The sequence below is a fragment of the Maniola hyperantus genome, chromosome 26 (assembly GCF_902806685.2).
Source record: "Maniola hyperantus chromosome 26, iAphHyp1.2, whole genome shotgun sequence".
NCBI lineage: Eukaryota > Metazoa > Arthropoda > Insecta > Lepidoptera > Nymphalidae > Maniola > Maniola hyperantus.
The window spans coordinates 5,998,225-6,021,277 of NC_048561.1; the positions used below are offsets into that span (position 1 = coordinate 5,998,225).

General features: G+C 40.1%; 2 protein-coding genes and 1 long non-coding RNA gene across 3 annotated transcripts in view; 2 read left to right on the top strand and 1 right to left on the bottom strand.

Moving 5' to 3' along the window:
* Positions 1-23,053, bottom strand: part of Blos3 (Biogenesis of lysosome-related organelles complex 1, subunit 3) — a 114,019-nt gene that overhangs the window by 85,283 nt on the left and 5,683 nt on the right. The gene's annotated exons all lie outside the window — the stretch shown is intronic.
* Positions 1,732-22,175, top strand: LOC117994486 (phenoloxidase-activating factor 2-like). Its single transcript, XM_034982413.2, has 9 exons — positions 1,732-1,914; positions 7,269-7,409; positions 8,633-8,781; positions 9,465-9,618; positions 10,353-10,480; positions 13,228-13,337; positions 14,018-14,179; positions 15,265-15,428; positions 21,881-22,175. Exons 2-9 carry the CDS (start codon positions 7,269-7,271, stop codon positions 22,070-22,072), a joined length of 1,200 nt encoding a protein of 399 aa, XP_034838304.1. The 5' UTR covers positions 1,732-1,914; the 3' UTR covers positions 22,073-22,175.
* On the top strand, positions 16,076-18,615 carry LOC117994501 (uncharacterized). The gene is made up of 2 exons (XR_004675374.2): positions 16,076-16,572; positions 17,707-18,615. It is a non-coding gene; the product is annotated as an uncharacterized lncRNA (long non-coding RNA).

A 23,053-nucleotide genomic window follows, 5' to 3' on the forward strand; every position in this document is an offset into this window, starting at 1 on the left:
ATTTCATGCTGTTCACGCGTATTCAAATTTTAACCTAATTTGTATATAACGAGGGTTGCAATTGTTTAGAAAAAACAAAATATAGTCTCGTGAGAAGTGTGACTCGTTTCTACCGAATTATTACGTACTCAATTACTGAATCGGTAAAGTTCTCGATTGTTATTTTATTATAATAATAGGCTACTTGACTCATATCTAATTTCGTCCAATAAATGATTATTTATTATAGTATTTTGCTTAAGACAACGAAATATATCAATAACAATAATTATTAAAAACGCAGGATGGATATATAAATCCAGTTTAAAAAAATACAGTTTTTATTTTTATTTGAAACTCAGAAAACGCTGTCAGCCATGATGTGACGTCATTAAATATGTAAACAAACAAATGTCATCCCTATTGACTAACGTAGTATCCATATATATAAAATTTCAAGTCCTCCTGACTAACTTATATATCAATGCACAGCCTAAACATCTAAACAGCTGCTTCTAGATACATGAAATTTGGTGGGTGTGTTCTTTGTAGGTAAAGAGAAGGTATCCACTAGGAAAGGATTTTTTGAAATTCCACCCCTGAGTGGGTTAAATGGGGGTTTGAAATTTATGAAGTTCACGCGGGTGAAGTCACGAGCATAAGCTAGTTTTTATATATTTCTAAAAACTCATAGTAAACGTAAAAAATTATCGTTTTCTCTATATAAATTGAATAAGTTATTAAGTAAGACTTACAACAAAGTGATCTTTACAAAAATAAATTTGGGTTGCAGCCGTTAGTGATATAGGATCCCTTTAAGCAAGTCTTCGCGTGTTACGTATATTTATTTCACTGGGCACTCTAATCCACAACTTTCCTGTGGTCTTTATCGATGCGTTTTTACATTCTCGGATGATACAATAACGATAATTACTATATTTTTCATGTAAACTAGTATAGAAGTCATGTTTATTAAACATTGGTAGGTTATGCTGTTGTTTACAAATGCAGACGTCAGAGCACAGATAATCTATCGGCCAAAAATGGCCGACAGTGTTTTCACCTGTCTAAGAAAAATATATTTTTAAATTAAAGTTTTACGGATTTTAGGGCGCAAAAAAATATAGTGTTAATTTTTTTGATCTAATAGGACAAATATTAACCATTTAAGACCTACTTTAAAAAAGTGTCAACTAGCCTATTTATGTAATTTAATTTATAGAAAGCGTTTATTACACCAAAAATACTTACTTATCAAATGAAATTCCATCTTTTTGTAAATTTGATGTGTTTGATTTGTTCTTGCACTCACTAACGGCACAAACAGGCATTTTTCACCCAGCGTGTAAGACGTCGTCACACATCGAAAACGATTCTGACAATGACAAAATCGATTCCGCAAACAGTGTTTATAAACGCAGTGGATTAAAAATCCATTACTATTGACAGAGGGGAATAATCATGCGAGGCGCGTCCTTAGGTTAGATCGTCCAAGCTCCTTCTACACTTCACGTTGTTTGTCAAATACTCACGTACAAATACATTTTGACAAACAAAAAAAAGTGGCCACGGTGATAAGGACAAAACATAATCATTTTATCACGTTCTAACAAGAGCTTAAATGCATTTAGCTATCTCGCTCTAACAGTAAGTGTCACAATAGGGCTACTTCTAACAGTCCTTATTCTGAGCTCTGATGCATTGCTACCTACTTTATAAAACACAAACTACTCTGTGGTAGTCGGAATCGGATTAATTAAATAGTCGAGACAAAAGCGCGCGAACGCGTGCACGCTTCTCGCGTTCGGTCACAGAATAAAAAAAGTTTATAAAACTTTTTAAAAATAAATAAAGTATAGACTCTTCAAAAAATCTTATTCGTGTATTTTGTTTAATTTAGTGCTAAAGTGACCGTTCAAAAAGGATTTTCTCAAGGTCAGTGGGTTTTCGACTTTAATGTTTGATCTTCTTTTAAAACTGGTTCTGCAAATCACTACCACGAGACGAGACACTAATCGGGTTTCTTAATATATTCCGTAATAATATTAAAATTAATGCTATTATCAATTGTAAATCTCGAATCTCGGGATTTAAATGGAGGTTAATTGGTCGAGGAAAAATAAAAATTTATTGTATCTTTTTTATAATTTCGAACTTGACAGACCAATAATTATTAGTTGTTAAATTACTAATGGTCTGACATTCACATAATTTTAAAAAAAACCGGCGAAGTACGAATCGGGGCTCGCTCTTTTAGGGTTTCGTACATTAATTATCAAAGCTATCTACCTACCTACTTTATGAATCGTTGTTTTCAGTATTTGTTTGTCTGTGTATTCACTAATAACTTCCAAAGTTCTTGGTGTCTTTCAATTTTTTTTTTTCAATGAAGTTTTTTCATTTTTCACCATCATTTAGAATATTATCTACCTATATCTACCTACATACCTACCAACTTGCGTTATAACTAGCTGATGCCCGCGACTTCGTCCGCGTGGAATTAGGTTTTTTAAAAATCCCGTGGGAACTCTTTGATTTTCCGGCATAAAAAGTAGGTGGCCTATGTCACTCTCCAGGTCTTTATCTATACCCATGCAAAAAATCACGTCAATCCGTTGCATCGTTGCGACGTGATTGAAGGACGAACCAACACACTTTCGCATTTATAATAAGGGTACTGGTTATTAGAGGGAGGGTGTGTTTTTTGTGAAGAGTACCCCTACCAACCACTAAGAAAGGATTTTTCGAAATTCCACCCCTATATTTGGGTTAAATGGGGGTTTGAATTTTATGTAGCCCACGCGGATGAAATCGCGAGCATAGCTAGTAAACATATAATATTTTATGAACATTTATAAGCATTTATAAGTCAATTTTATCGACCTTAAGGCATAGTAGATAATAATATAATCATTACAGTATACAAACCTATACTTATAAGACAAGACAATAAGCAACATCTTTTTCCTTGTATGACAGTGTTGTAGCGCTGTTGTAGGTAGGTATATGAGCTTTTTATAGTAACTAGTACTGCCTGTCGACCTAGATTCTAGGTCAACAGGTTATAACCCTTATAAGTTACGGAACCCTCGGTGTGCGAGGGTTCCGTACTACAGTCGTATTTTTTCGACATTTTGCACGATAAGTCAAAAACTTTTAGGCATAATAAAAATAAATAAAATCTGTTTTAGAATGTACAAAAAAAAATGTAAAGCCCTTTCATAGGTATAGTTATGTTACTTTGAAAATTTAAAATATCAATTATTTTTTCACACATTTTTTTGTGATGTAACCACAAGTTCAAGGTTTTCGGATTTATTCCTTTACGTTTTGTGCTATAAGAACTACCTAACTACCAGATTTCAAGATTCTAGGTCAACGGGAAGTACCCTGTAGGTTTTCTTGACAGACATGACGGACAGACGGACATACAGACATACAACAAAGTGATCTTATAATGCTTCCTTTTTCCTTTTGAGGTCCCTAAAGTGTTATTTCTTGTACCATGGTACGGAACCATTAGTGTGCGAGTCCGGCTCGCTCTTGGTCGATTTTTTGTTCGTACATCGAGTTATCGACTATTGACTTATGGTAAAGTACAGCACAAAGTCAATAGGTACTTACGATCTATAAACGACTAAGATAATATTATCTAAACTTTACTTGTACTAGAAATAAGCACTGCTGTAATCTTACTGACTGAGGATGGTGACCCCTATCCATTGCTGATCATCATCATCATCATTATCATCGCGTGGCTTCTTCGAAACGAAGCTTGCGACCTGCAATCATGCGAAAAGCTACTCTATTTTAATAATTTACATTCATTTATTTATTTTTCTCACTTTTATCATATTTAAGAAAAAACTACAAACAATAAAATAACAGAAACAACAAACAAAAATTAAAGTAAACAGAAACAACAGAAATTAATATAACAGGAACAACAAAAAAATAAAATAAAATAAACAACAGAAATATAAAATAGCAGAAACAACAGAAACATAAAGTAGGTAACAGAAACAAAAAAAACCGGCCAAGTGCGTGGCGGGCCACGCGCAGCGTAGGGTTCCATAGTCACAATTATTATAGCTGACTTGTCGGCGTGATTAATATTTATACCCATGCCAAATTACAGATTTGTAGCACTAATAGTCACTGAGTTTAACCGAGGACGGACGGACGGACAGACAGACGGATGGACATGGCGAAACTATGAATAAGGGTTGCTCGTTTACTACGGAACCGTAAAAATGTATGTAATATCAGTACCCTTATTATAAATGCGAAAGTGTGTTTGTTTGCAGGTTTGTTGGTTTATTGGTTTGTTGGTTTGTCCTTCAATCACGTCGCAACGGTGCAACGGATTAACGTGATTTTGTGCATGGGTATAGGTAGTTGAAGACCGGAAAGGGACATAGGCTACTTTTTATCCCGGAAAATTAAAGAGTTCCCACGGGATTTTTAAAAACCTAAATCCACGCGTACAAAGTCGCAGGCCACAGCTAGTTTTATATATTTAAACTAGCTTATGCTCGCGACTTCGTCCGCGTGGACTACAAAATTTCAAACCCCTATTTAACCCCCCTTAGGACTTGAATTTTCAAAAATCCTTACTTAGCGGATGCCTACGTCATAATAGCTATCTGCATGCCAAATTTCAGCCCGATCCGTCCAGTAGTTTGAGCTGTGCATTGATAGATCGGTCAGTCAGTCACCTTCTCCTTTTGTATATAATATAGATATCATCATAAACACTTAAATTATACGTACCTAGTAGATAATTTAATTGTTGGAAAATCGGTAAGAATAACCAGCCAGTTAGACCGTACATAACAAATAAGAACAATAACTGTGGAAAACCCAATAGGATGCACGACTTGTTTGACTTGACCACGGTAATGTTATCTATACAGTATTGTAACTCGGCCGTATCTTTGAAATAAATACCTACAGCAGCGCCGTACGTAAACATGCGATAGGGCTGCCCGCCTCCGGGATTTTAATTACATTTGCTTACTTTGTGCTTAAATATGTACTTGTCATTTGCCTACTTTGTGTTTAAATATGTACTTGTCATATTAAATATGTAATAATAATAATAATAATAATAGCCTTTATTTCCCAAAAAGTAAATTTAACAAAACACTTAAGTACACTTTTCTTAAACATAGTTAATACTTAATTCTATTTCATTCGATATGCTTAACTAAGTAGGTAATTCAATCAACTTTTCACATTTTAACATACATAACTACATAATAATAATATGTTGTGATATAGATATACAATAGGTACCTATATTAAATATGTACTTGAACTTATTTATAGTGAAAAAATCGCGCGGTTATTAAAAAAACAAAACGCCGTCCGTTCGTCACTGCGGCACAGTCGCGACTGGAGCTGCACCACGAGCGCACCGCGAGATCGAGGCGCGTAGGTATAGCTCGTTTTTCGCCCGTTTGTATGAAGTTGGAATACTGCATATAACATTACCGTGACTTGTCCGTTCCATGTAAGTAATGTATACCTAAAGATACAAGATCTATCCCTGACCTTTGATTATTGAAATTTTAGTAGCGTCAGTAATCAGTACCCTTATTATAAATGCGAAAGTGTGTTTGTTTGTTGGTTTGTCCTTCAATCACGTCGCAACGGTGCAACGTATTGACGGGATTTTTTGCATGGGTATAGATAAAGACCTGCAGAGTGACATAGGCTACTTTTTATCCCGGAAAATAAAAGAGTTCCCACGGGATTTTTAAAAAACCTAATTCCACTCGGACGAAGTCGCGGGGATCAGCTAGTAATACTATAATGGAAATAGCTAAAAAAATCCCCATTTAACCCACTTAGGGATGGAATTTCGAAAAATCCTGTCTTAGTGGATCCCTACTATTTACAAAAAACACACCCTCCAAATTTCACATCTCTAGGACCAGCTGTTTAGGCTGTGCGTTGATATAATATAAGTCAGTCAGTCAGTACAGTTCATCATCATCATCATCATGATGAACCCATCGCCGGCTCACTACAGAGAACGGGTCTCCTCTCAGTGTGAGAAGGGTTTTGGCCATAGTCTACCACGCTAGCCATTTAATTAATTAAATATCTCTTGCTTTAACGGTGAAGGAAAATATCGTGAGGAAACCGGCATGCCTGAGAGTTGAATTTTATATTATATACTATACAGATTATTATTAGCTAGGTATTTGTATGATAATAAAATTAATTCACTTGGAATGGTCAGAAATATTGCAAGAAAACCTGTTTTATCAAGATGACTTATGTAGGTACATATACAAGGTTAAGATTTTAATTAAATTTCGAAATAACAGAGTTATGAGAGATAACAGAGATGCCCGCGAGATCGCACGCGTGGATTTAGGTTTCTAAAAATCCCGTGGGAACTCCTTGATTTTCCGGGATAAAAAGTAGACTACGTCACTCTCCAGGTCTTAAACTATACCCATGCAAAAAATCACGTCGATTCGGTGCGCCGCGCCGTTGCGACGTGATTGAAGGACAAACCAACACACTAACAAAACAAACACACTTTCGCATTTATAATAAGGGTGCTGATTGACGACCTCCCTGGCGCAGTGGTCAGCTCTGGTCTATTAGGGAGGTCCCGGATTCGATACCTGGCAGGGGTTTGGAATTTTATAATTTCTAAATTCTGGTCTGGTGGGAGCCTTCGGCAGTGGCTAGTTACCACATGCACTACATAGTACATAGTTACCAAATATACTAATTATTTTCTATCGATAATGTACCTAAATGAAATGTCAAAACATATTTTTGTCCACATCGATCCTTTATGGACTGTCTCAATGAACCCGTGAGGCTGCACAATTGCGGTAGAATGACAGCTACAATGTCACGATCGCAATCACCTCTGATTGGTTGACGCTTGCTCACTAGGATTGGCTACAATGCATTGTTGCAACAAGAATAGCACAAATTCAGGCAATCACAACAATTCCGACTGTAATAATGATTGATTTATTTTTTATTTTTTTAAAAAGAATATTAACCAAGATATTATATAAACTAACTAGCTTATGCTCGCGACTTCGTCCGCGTGGACTACACAAATTTCAAACCCCTATTTACTACAGTTTTGGTACATGAATAATAAAAATGAACATAAATAAATAAATAAAATAACTCCGAAAGTTAGAGGTGCGTGCCCAGGATCGAACCCCCGATCTCCGATTAGAAAGCGGACGTCCGAACCACTAGGCTATCACAGATTAGCCAAGTTCTTTGATGCATTTATATTTCAGATGCTGTTACCACTTCTGTTCCTGCTGACGGTGAAGGTCGCGTACCCACAGACCCCAGTGGACCCCTCGCTGCTGGTGGACATCTTCGGGACACCCCCCACGCCGACGAGAGCTCCCAACCAACCCCCTAGGCTTGAGGAAGTTAGTATTTTTAACCGACTTCCAAAAATGAGGCGGTTCTCAATTCACCCCATTTTTTTTAAATTTATGTACACTTGATTGACAGCTGACAAGCTGTGATAGCCTAGTGGTTAGGACGTCCGCCTTCTAATCGGAGGTCGGGGGTTCGATCCCGGGCACGCACCTCTAACTTTTCGGAGTTATGTGCGTTTTAATTAATTAAATATCACTTGCTTTAACGGTGAAGGAAAACATCGTGAGGAAACCTGCATGCCTGAGAGTTCTCCATAATGTTCTCAAAGGTGTGTGAAGTCTACCAATCCGCAAATGGCCAGCGTGGTAGACTATGGCCAAAACCCTTCTCACTCTGAGAGGAGACCCGTGCTCTGTAGTGAGCCGGCGATGGGTTGATCATGATGATGATGACACTTGGTTAATAGCAGATACATATCGTCATCTAACTTAGAAATCTTGTTCATATGTATTACTTACCTATCTAAACATATTTTATTTATTTAATATAAGGTATTTTTTTGTATGTATGTACATCGATTTTTTCCAGTAGGGCAATTGTCTAAAACCTGCATCAATCATTATTACAATCTCAATTGTTCTGATTGGCTGAATTTGTGCGATTCTTGTTGCAACAATGCATTGTAGCCAATAGTGAGCGAGCATTAACCAATCAGAGATGATTGCGATCGTGACATTGTAGCTGTCAAAAAACCGCGGTAGGGCCACAGGTTTTATTACTAGATGATGCACGCGATGATCGATTTAGGTTTTTGAAAATCCCGTGGGAACTCTTTGATAAAAATTGCCTACGTCAATTTCCGGGATGCAAGCTATCTCTGTACTAAATCCATACTAATATAATAAATGTGAAAGTGTGTCTGTTTGTCTGTCTGCTAGGAAGGACACTGGCGCTGATTCTGTTGTCTCTCTCTAAACTAAATTTAAAGTAGCTGCATTTTTTTCTTTTCAATATTGCTAAAAAGGACGGAACATGAATTTTACATTTAAATACTCTAAATTTTAGTTCACGCTACTAATTTAAATAGCAGGCTCGCAACTGTGCGCTAAAATCACGGGTTTTAACATCTAAGAATTACATTTCAAACTGTGTCTGTCCTTTTCATATTACATTAGTAAGAAGAGGATGCGAATACTCTCAAATTTAGGTGTGCTCAGAATCGGTATCATTATTATTGCTTTGTTTTTACATGTGGTTCAATCTCTGCCAGATAACCGTGAGGCCTACAGAGAGCGGCGCAACGTTCACCGACAGCAATGGGGATGCGTGCCAATGTGTGCCCTATTACCTGTGCGATAACAACCTGAATGCCGCGTGGACGAGGAACGAAAGCACCGGCTGGGGGGTGCTGGATGTAAGGTAAAGTTGGCTGAACACCGAAAAGTGAGAGGAGCCCAGGATTGAACCCTCGACCTCCCGCATAGAAGGCGGACGTCTCCTTCTAAGTTCGAACTATAGTCGACGCATTCTAAACTGAGTCGTCGAGTTATCTGTTTGCACTTAAAGGTAAGTGCGAGCGAAACAGACAGATAACTCGACGACTTAGTTTAAAATGCGTCGATAATGGTACTGATTCTGAGCACAACCTAATTTTAGAATATTTGCATACTCTTCATACTAATGTAATATGAAAAGGACAGACGCAGTTTGACAGTTTTAAATTTTAGATTTAGCCCGTGATTTTAGCGCACAGTCGCGAGCCTACTGTTTATATTTGTAGCATGCACTAAAATTTAGAGTCTTTAAATGTAAAGTTCATGTTCTGTCCCTTTTTAGCATTGTTAAAAAGAAAAGGATGCAGATACTCTAAATTTAGTTAGAGAAAGACAACGGAATCGGTGCCATTAACTCCTATGCTATTGATTAATTATTAAGTAGGTACTTAGTTACTCCAAAAGAATCGTTCTCAAAAACTCCGAAAAGTCAGAAATGCGTGCCCGGGATCGAACCACAGTTAAAAAAATATGCATTATTGATTTTTGATTAACTATTAAGTAGTAGGTACCGTCTCAAGAGTCTTCATAAAAAGGATTCTCTTTCAGATTCGGTGCAAACGATGAGTGCCAGGAAAGCGTGGAGAGATGCTGCAAGAACGTCCTTCCAGAGCCTGAGCCTGAGCGACCTGACCCCACCAAGCTGAGGGGCTGCGGGTACAGGAACCCCAACGGCCTGGACTTCCAGATCACGGGAGGCAACGTGAGTCCTGCCATACCTGCATATGCTTGTGTGGCGGTTGCTACAGATGCAACTAGATGGCGCTATTCAAACGATACCATTTCATGACGTAGTCCCGAACAAATGTACTCGCACTAACGGAGTTTTCTGCAATCTGGACTATATATAGAAGTTTCAAGACATAAGTCGGCCCAGCTGGCGCTACCGAGCACGACCAACCACTCGGTGGGAGCTCTCCCTTTCGTACGGTCGAGCCTGCACACCGCTCCCGTACACTTGCGTCCATAGCTTTTACGTGAGCGCACCAACTTTAGTTTTCGGATTTTTTCATCTAACCAGCAACCCTCCAGCATTCAACGGAATCAACGTCATCCCACGCTTCGCTTAACGGCAGTCTGCTCTCTAGAATATGTCTGTCCCATCAATTCTACAAGAGCTATTTGCCCACTGCCATTTCAGTTCCCTAATAATTTAAAAAAAATTACGTTTCTTAGTGGAGGAAGAAAATCCTCATACCTCAGTGTTTCGGGCATGCCCAACTCTATTAAGGATGCTGCCCAACGACCTACAAACTAAAAACCTCTTCCACCCTCCCCCTAATCGTAGGGTGCACCACCCTTACCTACCACCACGCAACTAAGGGCTAGCGCCAAACTTGTCTCTTAAAAAGTAACCGTTTTAGGGTTGAGGCACTAAAACTCAAATGCAAAATAAGAAGAAGAACCTTAGCTTTACTCTTTCCTTCTTGTTTTCAGGGCAACGAAGCGCAATTCGGTGAATTCCCGTGGGTGATAGCTCTGAGGGCCTCCAACGGCACATACGTGGGAGTTGGCGTGCTCATCCATCCTCAGGTCGTGCTGACCGGCGCGCACGTCGTCAACAAGTGAGTTGACTGCCATTTTGTTTAAAGCTCGTGTGCTCGGTCAGTGTACACGGCCATCCCGTGGGTGATAGCTCTGCTGGTCTCCAACGGTACATATACGTGGGCGTCGGCGTTCTCATTCATCCTCATGTCACGTTGACCGGTGCGCACGTCACCAACAGGAGAGTTGACGCCATTTTGTTCAGACCTAGTGTGCTCCGCCAATGTACGCGGCCATTTTTTTTTGAACGCTGGGAAATGCATTTACGCATCCCCCCCTCCTGGAAGTCAGCCAGCCAACTAACTGGAGGGAAGGTATGTGGGACTCGCCGGTCGAGAAGCGACCGGAATACCCACTAAAACCCAGCGGCACTCCTGCGCGTCGCCTGGCGACTCGGTCACGGGAACGCCGAAGCAAACCACCGCGACCCAGCCAGCGACGTCCGCCGAAGCGAACCCTCCACCTCCTTCACGCACGTCCGAGGTGCACCAACTATGTGACCTCACCTCCCCCGGAGACGCAACGGGCGACAACGCAATCCCGCGCACGTCGCCCGCGTCTCATCCTCCGCCTCGTCCACTGTGCCCTCTGCTAGTCAGAGGGACACGCGGAGAAACCTCCCCCCTGCCAGGTCATTAGCCATGGCCAACAATATCCCCGGAGAGAGATTATTAGCCATGTTACCGGGGTGCACCGGCCCGAATACTGCTCTTCCCCTCGGATGCCCGATGCATCCAAAAGGGACCAGCAGCACCTACACTGGGTACCTGGCTGGCACCCCAGTGTACGCGGCCATACCGTAGCTCGAGCTAACTAACTACAAAACCCTAGGAGGAGGAATCAGGAAACTCTACCAAATTTTCAGCCATTCTCACGGCTTTAATTTCTCTTATTATTCTCATTGCCGGAGGGTTCTAATCTCTTCTATTAATAGCGTAACAGTGTGTTTGGTGTTACTTAGTTACTATAGTACGCGACGCGAAATGAAAGCCTGAAATGAAAATGAAAGGCCGGTGCGGCATAGCGCGGGTGACGTGCGAGTGTGCGGGGCGTCCCTCCCCTGATACCCTGCCACCCCAATTGCCATCTCGGCCTGTCGCATACTATAGGTACTGGTTAGTTTTGAAATTTTCTCTCTTCGGCGTGGGTGTCGCCGATTAGCTCGAGTTGAATCATTTCTTGACCTTTGGTTCCTTTGTTGTGTAATGTAAAACAATGTGTATTTTTCGTTACCGTTTCAAGTCCAAAGTCTTTCTGTCTTATGCATACATGTACCAAATAATTATTCTTCTAGTACTTCTTCTCTTCTAAAGGAGTATACCCATTGGATAGTACTATCACAAGAACCATTGTACCTTAAATTTTTTAATTCTTTATTATTAAAGCTAAAATATAAACACAATTTCTTAATAAGTTTCAAGAATCTTAAACAAAAAATCTGAAACTGACTGTTTTATTAAGCCTATAAAGACCCTTTTTTACTTTCTAGCTGAACCTAACCTCACAATATTGTCATTTTTTATGGTTAATAATTCTGAAATGTGGAAACCGTTTTCGTTAATTTTTCTACAAATATTCTGATGATGTCATTGAAGAGATATAATTTGATTTAATGGTGATACAAAAATCTTGAAGACAGTACATAATTTGTTCATACTAAAATGGGCATTGTCTTTTAAAAATTCTTTTGCCTTATGTCGTCACATCAACTGTCACTGTCACTGTCTATAACTCAGATCATAGACCAGTGTCTATGACCTGCTTGTTGCACTATTGTCCATGTTTACCTGCCTAGCAAGTTCTCCAATCGAAATTCAACAGGTTATCTGAAGACGACAGTGAAGAATCTGGAGAATCCTACTATATCGACAGTGGAGAAGAAGAAGGCAATGGTGAATTTAATTTCCCGTACGTTGGATATAACTGAATATTTTTATTAATAAAATTCGACAGGCTTGCGACAGGCGTGAATCTCGCGATCATTGCTGTCAAACGTCACACGTAACAGCGGCTAGAGAGAGACAGCAATCGAGCTTTAGTTCACCCTCTATCGGACAATCTATGAACTGTCGCATGGCTACTGCTGTCACGTTGCTGTCGCTACTGCAACGTTTTACGTAACCAGCCCGCGGATTCTGAAGATTTTTAAACGCCGATATTCTAAGTTCAATACAATTATTTCAGGTGAAAGTTGCATAGCATCTCTACATATTAGGGTTCCGTACCTCAAAAGGAAAAACGGAACCCTTATAGGATCACTTTGTTATCTCTCTGTCTGTCTGTCCGTCTGTCTGTCAAGAAACCTACAGGGTACTTCCCGTTGACCTAGAATCATGAAATTTGGCAAGTAGGTAGATCTTATAGTTAACATTTGGGGAAAAATCTGAAAACCGTGAATTTAGGGTTAGATCACACAAAAAAAATTAAATTATGGTCATGAACTAATAAATAATTAGTATTTTCAATGTTCGAAGTAAGATAACTATATCAAGTGGGGTATCATATGAAAGGTCTTCACCTGTGCATTCTAAAACAGATTTTTATTTGTTTTTATGCATCATAGTTTTTGAATTATCGTGCAAAATGTCGCAAAATACGACTGTACTACGGAACCCTCAGTGCGCGAGTCTGACTCGCACTTGGCCGGTTTTTTTCGGTTCGGCCGGTTCGTTTTGATAAGCACCGAAATAAGATGCAAACCGAAGTCAGGTTTTCTGAAAACTTTTAATATTAAAAAAAAACTTGCTCATAATATTTTGTTCCTCAGAATGCAGGCCGGCTCGCTCATAGCTCGCGCTGGCGAGTGGGACACACAGACAAACAAGGAGAGACTCAAGTCGCAGGAGAGGGTAGTCGACGGTATCGTCATACGGGAAGGTAACTATAAAAATTATCTTTGAATGTGGCGTAAGGTTGTGTGTCTGTCTGTTCTTATGTCCGCTCGTAACTACTCAACAAGTTTGATATATGACATGTCATTAGATTCATCAGCGGGGCGATTGTCTAAAACCTGCATCTCAATTTTTGCATTACAATCTCAATTGTTCTGATTGGCTGAATTTGTGCGATTCTTGTTGCAACAATGCATTGTGGCCAATAGTGAGCGAGCATTAACCAATCAGAGATAATTGCGATCGTGACATTCTAGCTGTCAAACAACCGCGGTAGGGCCACTGGATGGCGCGAGTGTCACTGAGTACATACCTAAAATTCTTTAAAAAAACAAAATGGCGGATTTTGTGCGCTTTAATGTTCGGGAACGTAGCTCGTAAAACCGATAGACGTTGGGGTCCCAAAGTGCTGGAATGGCGACCGCGCATCAGAAGACGCAGCGCTGGAAAACTCCCACTAGGTGGACGGACGACATCAGACGAGTCGCAGGGAGCCGCTGGATGTCGGCGGCGCAAGACCGTGGCGTGTAGAAGTCCCTACAAGAGACCTACGTCCAGCAGTGGACGTCTATCGGTTGATGATGATGATAAATGTTCGGGCGGAAAAAGATGCAGTGCAAACATTTGTCGGCGTTATTTGAAAACTTTTTAAATTACTCGTTTCAGATTTCAACCCCAAAAATCTGAAGAACGACATGGCACTGCTGCACCTGCAGACGCCGTTCGAGCTGGACCAGCACATCAACATGCTGTGTCTGCCCGAACAGGATGAGGACTTCGACAACTACCGCGGCTGCGTCGCCAACGGCTGGGGGAAGACTGTGTTTGGTGAGTTCTAGAAGGATACAGAAAATTCCTCCATTAGGTAGACAGGCATAAAACGACAAGGTCTTGAAGTGTGAAAATTTCTTCAAGAGACAGAGCTGAGAGAGAAAGACAGAGAGGAGAGAGAGAAATTGCAGACTAAATCAAATGAAGCGGGGGAAGAATACCAAAAGGCGTGGAAATCCCTTCAAGAGTACTAAGTAGGTATGCCCAGCGACAAGTGCAGTATAGGGACAAGAAACGATATTTGATAAATAAATAAATAAATAAAATAAAAATCTTTTTTATTCGAATAAACTTTTACAAGTACTTTCGAATAGTCGGATGCATCTATCACTGGTTCGGAATGCCTTTCCTACCGAGAAGAACCAGCAAGAAACTCGGTAAGTTTTGGAACAACCCTCAAGACCAATAGGTGGAAGTATTCATTCATACAAATTGTGATAGCCCCGTGCTTAAGACGTATGCCGCTCATTCGGAAGGTCAGGGATTCGAGCCCAGACACGCACCCCTAACTTTTTTTCTTGAAGTATTTTAGGCTATTGTGATAAAAATTAAAAACAAACAATTCACAATGTAAATGATGCGCGCCGTACGCCGTTCAATGCACACACGCAATTATGAAATAGGTGCGTTTTAAGCAATTGAGTGTCACTTGCTTATTGGTGAATTCCAGCACCTTAGAACCCCAAAATCTATTCTGTATACTGTCTTTTTCTGTATTGCGTGTAAGTACTATCCAACACACCTAGTTTCTCCTTTCACCAAAGGTTGCTGTGAGCAATAAGGCCGCCTTTGCATACCATTTTTTTTTAGTTTTAGTTTCTGTAATTGTTTTTGTGTGCAATAAAGTACTTATATCTATCTATCGGGTTTTCAAAATATGTGCCCTGTCCATTGCAACTTCGGCTTCGCCACCCGCTGAGCTATGTTTGGTACTCTGGTACTTATACGGATCTCCTCAATTTCTGATTTGATCACGTAGACTCAGCTTTACTGAGTTTTCTTGCATGTACAGTACATGCAAGAAAACTCAGTAAAGCTTGAATATCCAGTCAGCTATACTTGAGAGTGCTCATTCTCCCCAGGTCGCCAAGGCCGGTACGCCGTGATCCTCAAGAAGGTGGAAGTGGACATGGTGCCATTCTCCAAGTGCGAGAACCAGCTGAGACGGACCCGCCTCGGGAACCGCTTCCGACTGGACAAGAGCTTCGTCTGTGCTGGCGGTGAAGAGGGGAAGGACACATGCCAGGTATGAGCTCTCTTTGAATACCTCGTTTCTGAGAGCGGGGGCACGCGGCGCCGCAGCGTCGTCTTACATAGAAATATCTGTGGCATATCACACGATGCGTTCCGGCGCTGCACCGGACTTGCAACCACCGAGACGAGGTGGGGAGGGGTGAATGCGTTCCGACGTCGAAGCGGCACCGCTCAGTTGATTTATTAGCAGACTGTTCAATGATGTTACAGCGCCGCTGCGACATAACGACGTTGCGGCGCCGCACCGCTCGTGTGCCCGCTGATACGGTGAAATCTTTGCAGCGCCGCAACGCATCGTGTGCGCCCAGTCTGAGTCCTCACTTCTAACGAGTAATATATGGTTCCCGACCCGACAAGACAAGACTCTTGTCTTGTCGAAGCTCTTGCTTTCGTCTGTGCTAATGGTGAAGAGGGGAAGGACACATGCCAGGTATGAGCTCTCTTTGAAATATTCCTCGTTTCTGAGAGCGGGGGCACACGATGCGCTCCGGCGGCGTTGCGGCGCCGGAGCCGTGTCGCTGCGTCGTCTTTCATAGAAATATCTGTGGCATGTCACACGATGCGCTCCGGCGCCGCACCGGACTTGAAACCACCGAGACGAGGAGGGGTGAATGCGTTGCGACGTCGGAGCCGCACCGCTCGTGTGCCCGCTGAGAGCGTGTCCACACGGCGCGTTGCGTTGCGTTGCGTCGTCGCAACGCAAATATTTTGACGCATAGCCGGCCACACGGGCGCTGCAGCGTTACTATGACGCAGTCAACGTTCCGTCGGCGCAGCGGCGACGCACAGTTGCGGCAAGTATTTTGAAAAAAATTCGCAGTCAGTCTATAGCAAATCATGGATCGGAAAAGACGTCTAGCATTGCTCCTATTACTACGTCACCGCCGAAATCGACGCAAGATCACAAGACGGTACTGGATCAGTCCTTTCATTTCATTAAGAAATCGTGATGGACAGTTTTTTTTTTTAGAATATCGGGAGTTGCTATTAGACGAAAAGAAGTTTTATAATTTTTTTAGAATGAGTGTATCCAGCTTCGAATGTTTATTGAAGTCCTTAGAACCACACATACGAAAAAACTATACTAATATGAGGAATCCAGTGGAACCAGTAGAAATGCTGGGAATCACTTTAAGGTAACTATATAAATATATTTAAGTAATAAAAATATAACAGTTTTTTTGGTTTGTTTAATTAGTAATCAACTCACAAATAATCAGCAATTGTCATAATTTTAAATTTAGACATTATTTAAGAGAGTAATCAACTCACAAATAATCAGCAATTGTCATAATTTTAAATTTAGACATTATTTAAGAGAGATATCATCCAGTAATTACAAATTAGAAAAATCGTATTCAGTTTCTTCACTTGCTTGAGATGTTTCTGGAGATGTAATTGAATTATTAAAATCAGAAATGTATGTACTTTGAAAATTTGCTGTTTGATACCCATATGGTGGTTGGTGAGACGTTGATGGGCCACTCACATATGATGATGTTTGTCCATACCGCATTTCATCTATAATTTGTATAACTTTACTTTGGAAACGGAGAGTTTCTCGGTCGGAAAATTCTTGAATAGATGGCAATATAGCTCTGAAAAAGGACATATGGCGATTTTCCGGCTCCTTGAGAAGTTTTAGTCCTTCTCTTTCAAACTCATCCATTTGCATTGCCCTTTTGCGCGCGACTGGAACATAGCGCGGAGTGTTGTCTGTGGTAATGTCATCATTTGTAGACGTAGATTCATTGTTGATTTCTCTAGGCGAGTCTAAGCTAGATTCGGTGGCATTTTGTTCCACTTTTCTCAAAAAAAGGAGTTGATTGTATAAATGATACTTCTTCAGTTTCGTAGCGCCCGAGCCCGATTTTGATGCTTCTTTTAATTTTTTTGAATATCTGAAGTAATTATCTTTTACACTTCTCCATTTTTTTATTAAATCATTACCTGCAAAACCAATAGTAAACATGATTTAATAATTTATACATAGTGAATTTCTCGATAAAATTTAATGACATATTCAGATATCGTTAACAAACACTATGTGACCGACTCTGGAATCGTGAAAATATAACAGCTGTTACATACAAAAAGCAATACCTACTGAATCAAAATGTATGCAACAGCTGCTATTTTTTTCGCGATTCCAGAATTAATTGGTTACATAGAGAAAGTTATTTGCTATCGATGTCTGAATATGTCAGTATTTTTTTTCGGGTATCTATCTATCTCATAAATGCATATTATAATAATTATTTTCTTTTCAGATACCTAGGAAGTGGAAATTCAATAACTGATTTACATTTCAAATTCAAACGGGGAAAATCTACTATTGCATATATAATACAAAGAGTTTGTCGTGCTATATGGACCAATCTTCTTCGAGACAACATCCCTGAACTGACAACTGAAAGTTTCCAAACAATAGCGAGGGGTTTTGATGTAAAGGCAAATTTTCCTCAATGTGTTGGTGCCATCGACGGCAAACATATCCGCGTGTGTAATCCTGCAAATAGTGGCTCACTTTTTTTTAATTATAAAGCCTTTTTTCGATTGTGTTGCTAGCTATTGTGGATTCAAATTACAAATTCGTATTTGTCGACATCGGTGCATACGGAAAAGAATGCGATTCAACCATATTACAAAATTCTAAACTGTACGAGCTAATGATTAACAACAACTTACCACTACCTCAACCCCAGCCACTCTCTGGTAGCAATATACCAACCCCGTATGTATTTGTGGGTGACGAAGCTTTTGGACTGAGCAAACATATTATGCGTCCATATGGCGGTCAAAATCTCGACTTACAACAAAAGGTTTTCAATTACCGTCTAAGCAGAGCCAGAAGATATGTCGAATGCGCTTTTGGGATTATGGCTAACAAATGGCGCATTTTTCACAGACCGATAGACGTGTCCTATGACTTCGCTACTGACATTATAAAAGCATGTTGTGTATTACACAATTTTGTCGCTGATCGAGATGGTTTTAGACAAAGAGATAAATTTGCTATAAGTGTTGATGAATTTCTCCCAATACAACCCGTACATGAAGAACAGACAGCACCGAATGTCATAAGACAGCAATATGCGACCTATTTTATGACTAGAGGAACTCTGCCTTGGCAGCTAAATAAGGTATAATTGTATTATGAGGGTTTTCAAGATTTTCTTGCACCGCCAATTCCGCGATCAGTAAAAAATAATATTTTATACCTACTCAGCGTAGTCTAGGTTAGTTTTGAGCTAAGTAATAAAATAGTACTCACGCTAATCTAAATTCCCTAAGTTTTAAAATTTTAGAGTGTCGAGATATTAATTTTGTACTGATCGCGGAATTGGCGGTGCAAGAAAATCTTGAAAGCCCTCTTAAATAAAAAAAACATAAATATCTGTACTGTGAACTCACCAACTTTATTTTTTCGTTCAGCTGTGAAATTCTCGTAATCAGGAAATAAAACTTTTGATATGTCTTCCCAGGCTTTTGTTTTTAAATTTTTATTTTTAAAATCTACGTTTGACTTGTCCCATATAATTTCCCTTTCCTGTATCAATGTAATCAAGTAATCTATGTCAATTTCTTCAATGGTATTCATTTTACCCTGCAAATAAAACTAATTACCCTGCAAATAAAACTAAATACAAAAACGTAAACGTAAAACGAAATGAGCTTCCGTGTATCCTCTCTGTCAACGCACAAGCAACTGAGCGCTGACGCTCCGACGTCGCACGAGTACACCCCCTCCCGCTTCGTCTCGGGGGCTGCTGTCCGTCATGTGTGCGTTGCGACGACGCAGCGCGCCGTGTGAACACCTTGGTTATTTGTATGTAAAACAACGCAGTGGTAGCGCTGCGTCGACGCAACGCTGACGCAACGCGCCGTGTGGACTGGCTCTTATACGGTGAAATCTTTGCGGTGCGGCGCCGCAACGCATCGTGTGCGCCCAGTCTGAGTCCTCACTTCTAACGAGTCAAAGTCAAAGTCAAATGATTTATTCAAAATAGATAATTAATAACGCTTTTTGATGGTCAGATGTTGGATTTCTAATGCAGTGGTGATAATTACGCAAACTTAAAACGAAAGCTACGAGGGTTCCAAACGCGCCCAGGTCTGAGAAGAGCCCACAACAAACTCAGCCGGGTATTCTTTTTATTATCACCACTTTACAAAATTATTGAAACTTATTAGAACTATCACAATCCGTTAAGCAACTCATTCTCAAGCTTGCTTATCACTTAAATAATCCTTTACATTGTAATAGGATTTTTCAATTAGTTTACGTTTTATGAAAACCTTGAACTTGTTGAGAGACATCTCCAATATGTCTTCTGGAAGCTTATTATAAAAACTTATAGATTTTCCAATAAATGAATTGCTAACTTTACTTAGCCTGGAGGTGGGAATTACAAGTTTATTTTTATTTCTAGTATTTACATTATGACAGTCACTTTTTTTATTGAACTTATTTATGTTTTTATGGACGTACAATAAATTTCCAAAAATATATTGATTATGCACTGTCATAATTTTAACTTCTCTAAATTTAGTTCTCAGTGACTCTCGTGGTCCCATCAATCATCAATACTTATAATAAAACTGTAACAGGTCAAATTCTGTACATTGAAGATATTTTGAAAATTTTTTTTCGAGGGCACTCTATAATCGATACTGAACCCAAAACTGTAATTTTTTTCATTTTTGTCTGTCTGTCTGTCTGTCTGTCTGTCTGTCTGTCTGTCTGTCTGTCTGTCTGTCTGTATCACGGCCGCGCATCACGCTGAAACTACTGAATGGATTCCAATGAAACTTGGTACGATTTGAGGTCATACTATGAGGAAGAATATAGGATACTTTTTATCCCGAAATTCAGCATGGTTCCCGTAGGAGAGGGGACGAAAGTTAAAATGTATACTGAGTTGTAATTCATTAACGCGTAGTCCGATTTCATTCATTCTTTTTTTGTTAGAAAGGGGATATTTTAAAGATTGTTCCGTAAATATTTCAAGGTCATCGGTTTTTAACCGACTGTCAAAAAGGAGGTGGTTCTTTTTTCTACATCGATTTTTTCGAGGTTTCTGGACCGATTTGCAAAATTTTTTTTTTAAATCAACAAAAAAAGTTTACGTCGTGGTCACATAAAAAATTCTGGATTCAACTCCTTAATCCTGATGCTGCAGGGTTACTGCCCGCCTGGGTTATCAAGATTCAGGAATGGTTCATAGTGAATTCATATTGTAGGTACTAAGCAACGAGAACAATCCCGAAAAATCAAAGAGTTCCCGCGGGATTTAAAAAAACGTAAATCCACGCGGACGAAGTCGCAGGAATCAGCTAGTACTATATATGGCTCGAACAGCCCTTTTCTGCAGCACAAAAATAGAATTAATATCAGCAGCACTACCCCATAAGTGAGTGAGTGATATATGGTTCCCGACCCGACAAGACAAGACTCTTGTCTTGTCGAAGCTCTTGCTTTCGTCTGTGCTGATGGTGAAGAGGGGAAGGACTCTTGCCAGGTAACAGACAAAGGACAATGACAGAATTTCTATAGAACCAGAACCCATTTTATTATATAAAAGTCATGTACACGTATGCTTTATGGAGAATTTTGTTGCTGTTTAATCACTGATAACTAAACATAGTATTTAACACGTCTAGAACTTGCGGTTTTTCATTAAATCTAAGTTTAAGTCACAATGATTCTAGGTTATATGCAATTTACATATAATATTGTGAAACTAATAAAAACAGCCGCAAGTTTAAAATCATAACATTAATTTTTTAATTGGTTATTTATCACTAGGATAATTATCATTAATTTATATTGTGTGTAAATTGGTGGGACAGGATCTGTCATTCTCCTTTCAATTCCCTATTTTACTCCCTTAGGGGTAGATCTCCGAAATTGAACGGATAAATTACGAGTGTAGTACGGAACCCTCAGTGCGCGAGTCTGACTCACACTTTTTTTTAAAAAATAGATATAGCGAGCAAACGAGCAGGCGGGTCACCTGATGTTAAGTGATTACCGCCGCCCATGAACATTCGCAGCACCAGAGGAACCGCCGATGCGTTGCCGGCATTTTAGGAATCTGTTGGTCCGCCCCTTGAATAACCCCATGTTGTAATCTAGTGGGAACACCGCCGATGGGAGTTGGTTCCACAGTTTGCACGTGCGTGGAAAGAAGGATCTGGCACAGCGGACGGTCGAAGTGCACCAGACACCCAGTGAGGGTGAAATTCCTTACGGTGGCGCGCGGTGCGGTTGTAGAAAAAAGAGGGTGGAATGAGGTCAAAAAGCTCTTCAGAGCACTCCCCATCATAAAGGCGATAGAACACGCATAGAGAGCTAACGTCTCTGCGGAACACTTGGCCGGTTTTTAAATTATTTAGTCAACAGATAAAGTTTGATGATGATCATGTACCGTTTGTCCGCAGGGCGACGGCGGAGCTCCCCTGGCGTGCCCCGTGGGCGGCGACCGCTACCGGCTGGCGGGGCTGGTGGCGTGGGGCATCGGCTGCGGCCAGAAGGACGTGCCCGCAGTGTACGCGCGCGTAGCCGTGTTCCGGCGCTGGCTGGACGGCGTCATGGCCAACTGGGGCTTCGGCGCGGAGGCCTACACCGCCTAGTGCACCCCTAACGTATAGGGCACTTCAACAAAAATTTCAAATCGTAAAAATTTTGCGCTCACTGCGCTTGCATAATTAGTCTCAGTCTTGACTATAATAAATTGATTATTTGCTCAGATGTATTATTATTATATACTTATTGCTTGTTTGTGATATAAGTCCCGCAAATTGATATTGCGTTGGAACCATGTCCCATTAACATCAAAATGACATCATTTTGACGTATATTTAAGTAAAAATATACCATCCGCTCGAAACTTCAGTCTCGTGCTGACGTCACTAACATGGCATCCACGCGCATTAGCAATTTGCGAGACTTATATCTATATACCCACCATAGACAAAAAATGTGAAAAAGTCGATGTTTAATAATTTTGATGTACCATACCTATGCCGGCCTAATTAATTACTTTTACTTCTGATTTTGAGATTAAACCATAATGAAATTAGTGTGATAAATAACTTTAAGATTACTATTGTGATTTTCTATGACGTATTTTTGATAATAAATAAGTAGTTTACTTTCTAGAAGTTTAGTTTTATTTAAAAAAACCATTTAGACCTGTCATTTTAATTTATAGTCTACTAGCTGATGCCCGGATCGAATTTCGATTCTTAGGTGCAGTTATTTTTAGATCTTTTTATTTTAATTTTTTTGTATTCATTATAGGTATACGCTTGACCACAATCACACCTGATGGAAAGTGATGATGAGGTCTAAGATGGGACGCGTTTACCTAGAAGATGCCTATTCACTCTTGTTTTAAAGATACCCGGGTTAAAGTTGGTAGGAAACACATATCGCGGAAGATTATTCCAAACCTTAGCCATACGTATGAGGAATGGCGCAAAACGTTTCGTGCGTGTAGATCTTATTTTTCAATAAGATCTACACGCACACTAGTTGATACCCGTGACTTCGTCCGCGTGGATTTTCAAAATCCCGCGGGAACTTTTTGATTTTCCGGGATAAAAAGTAGC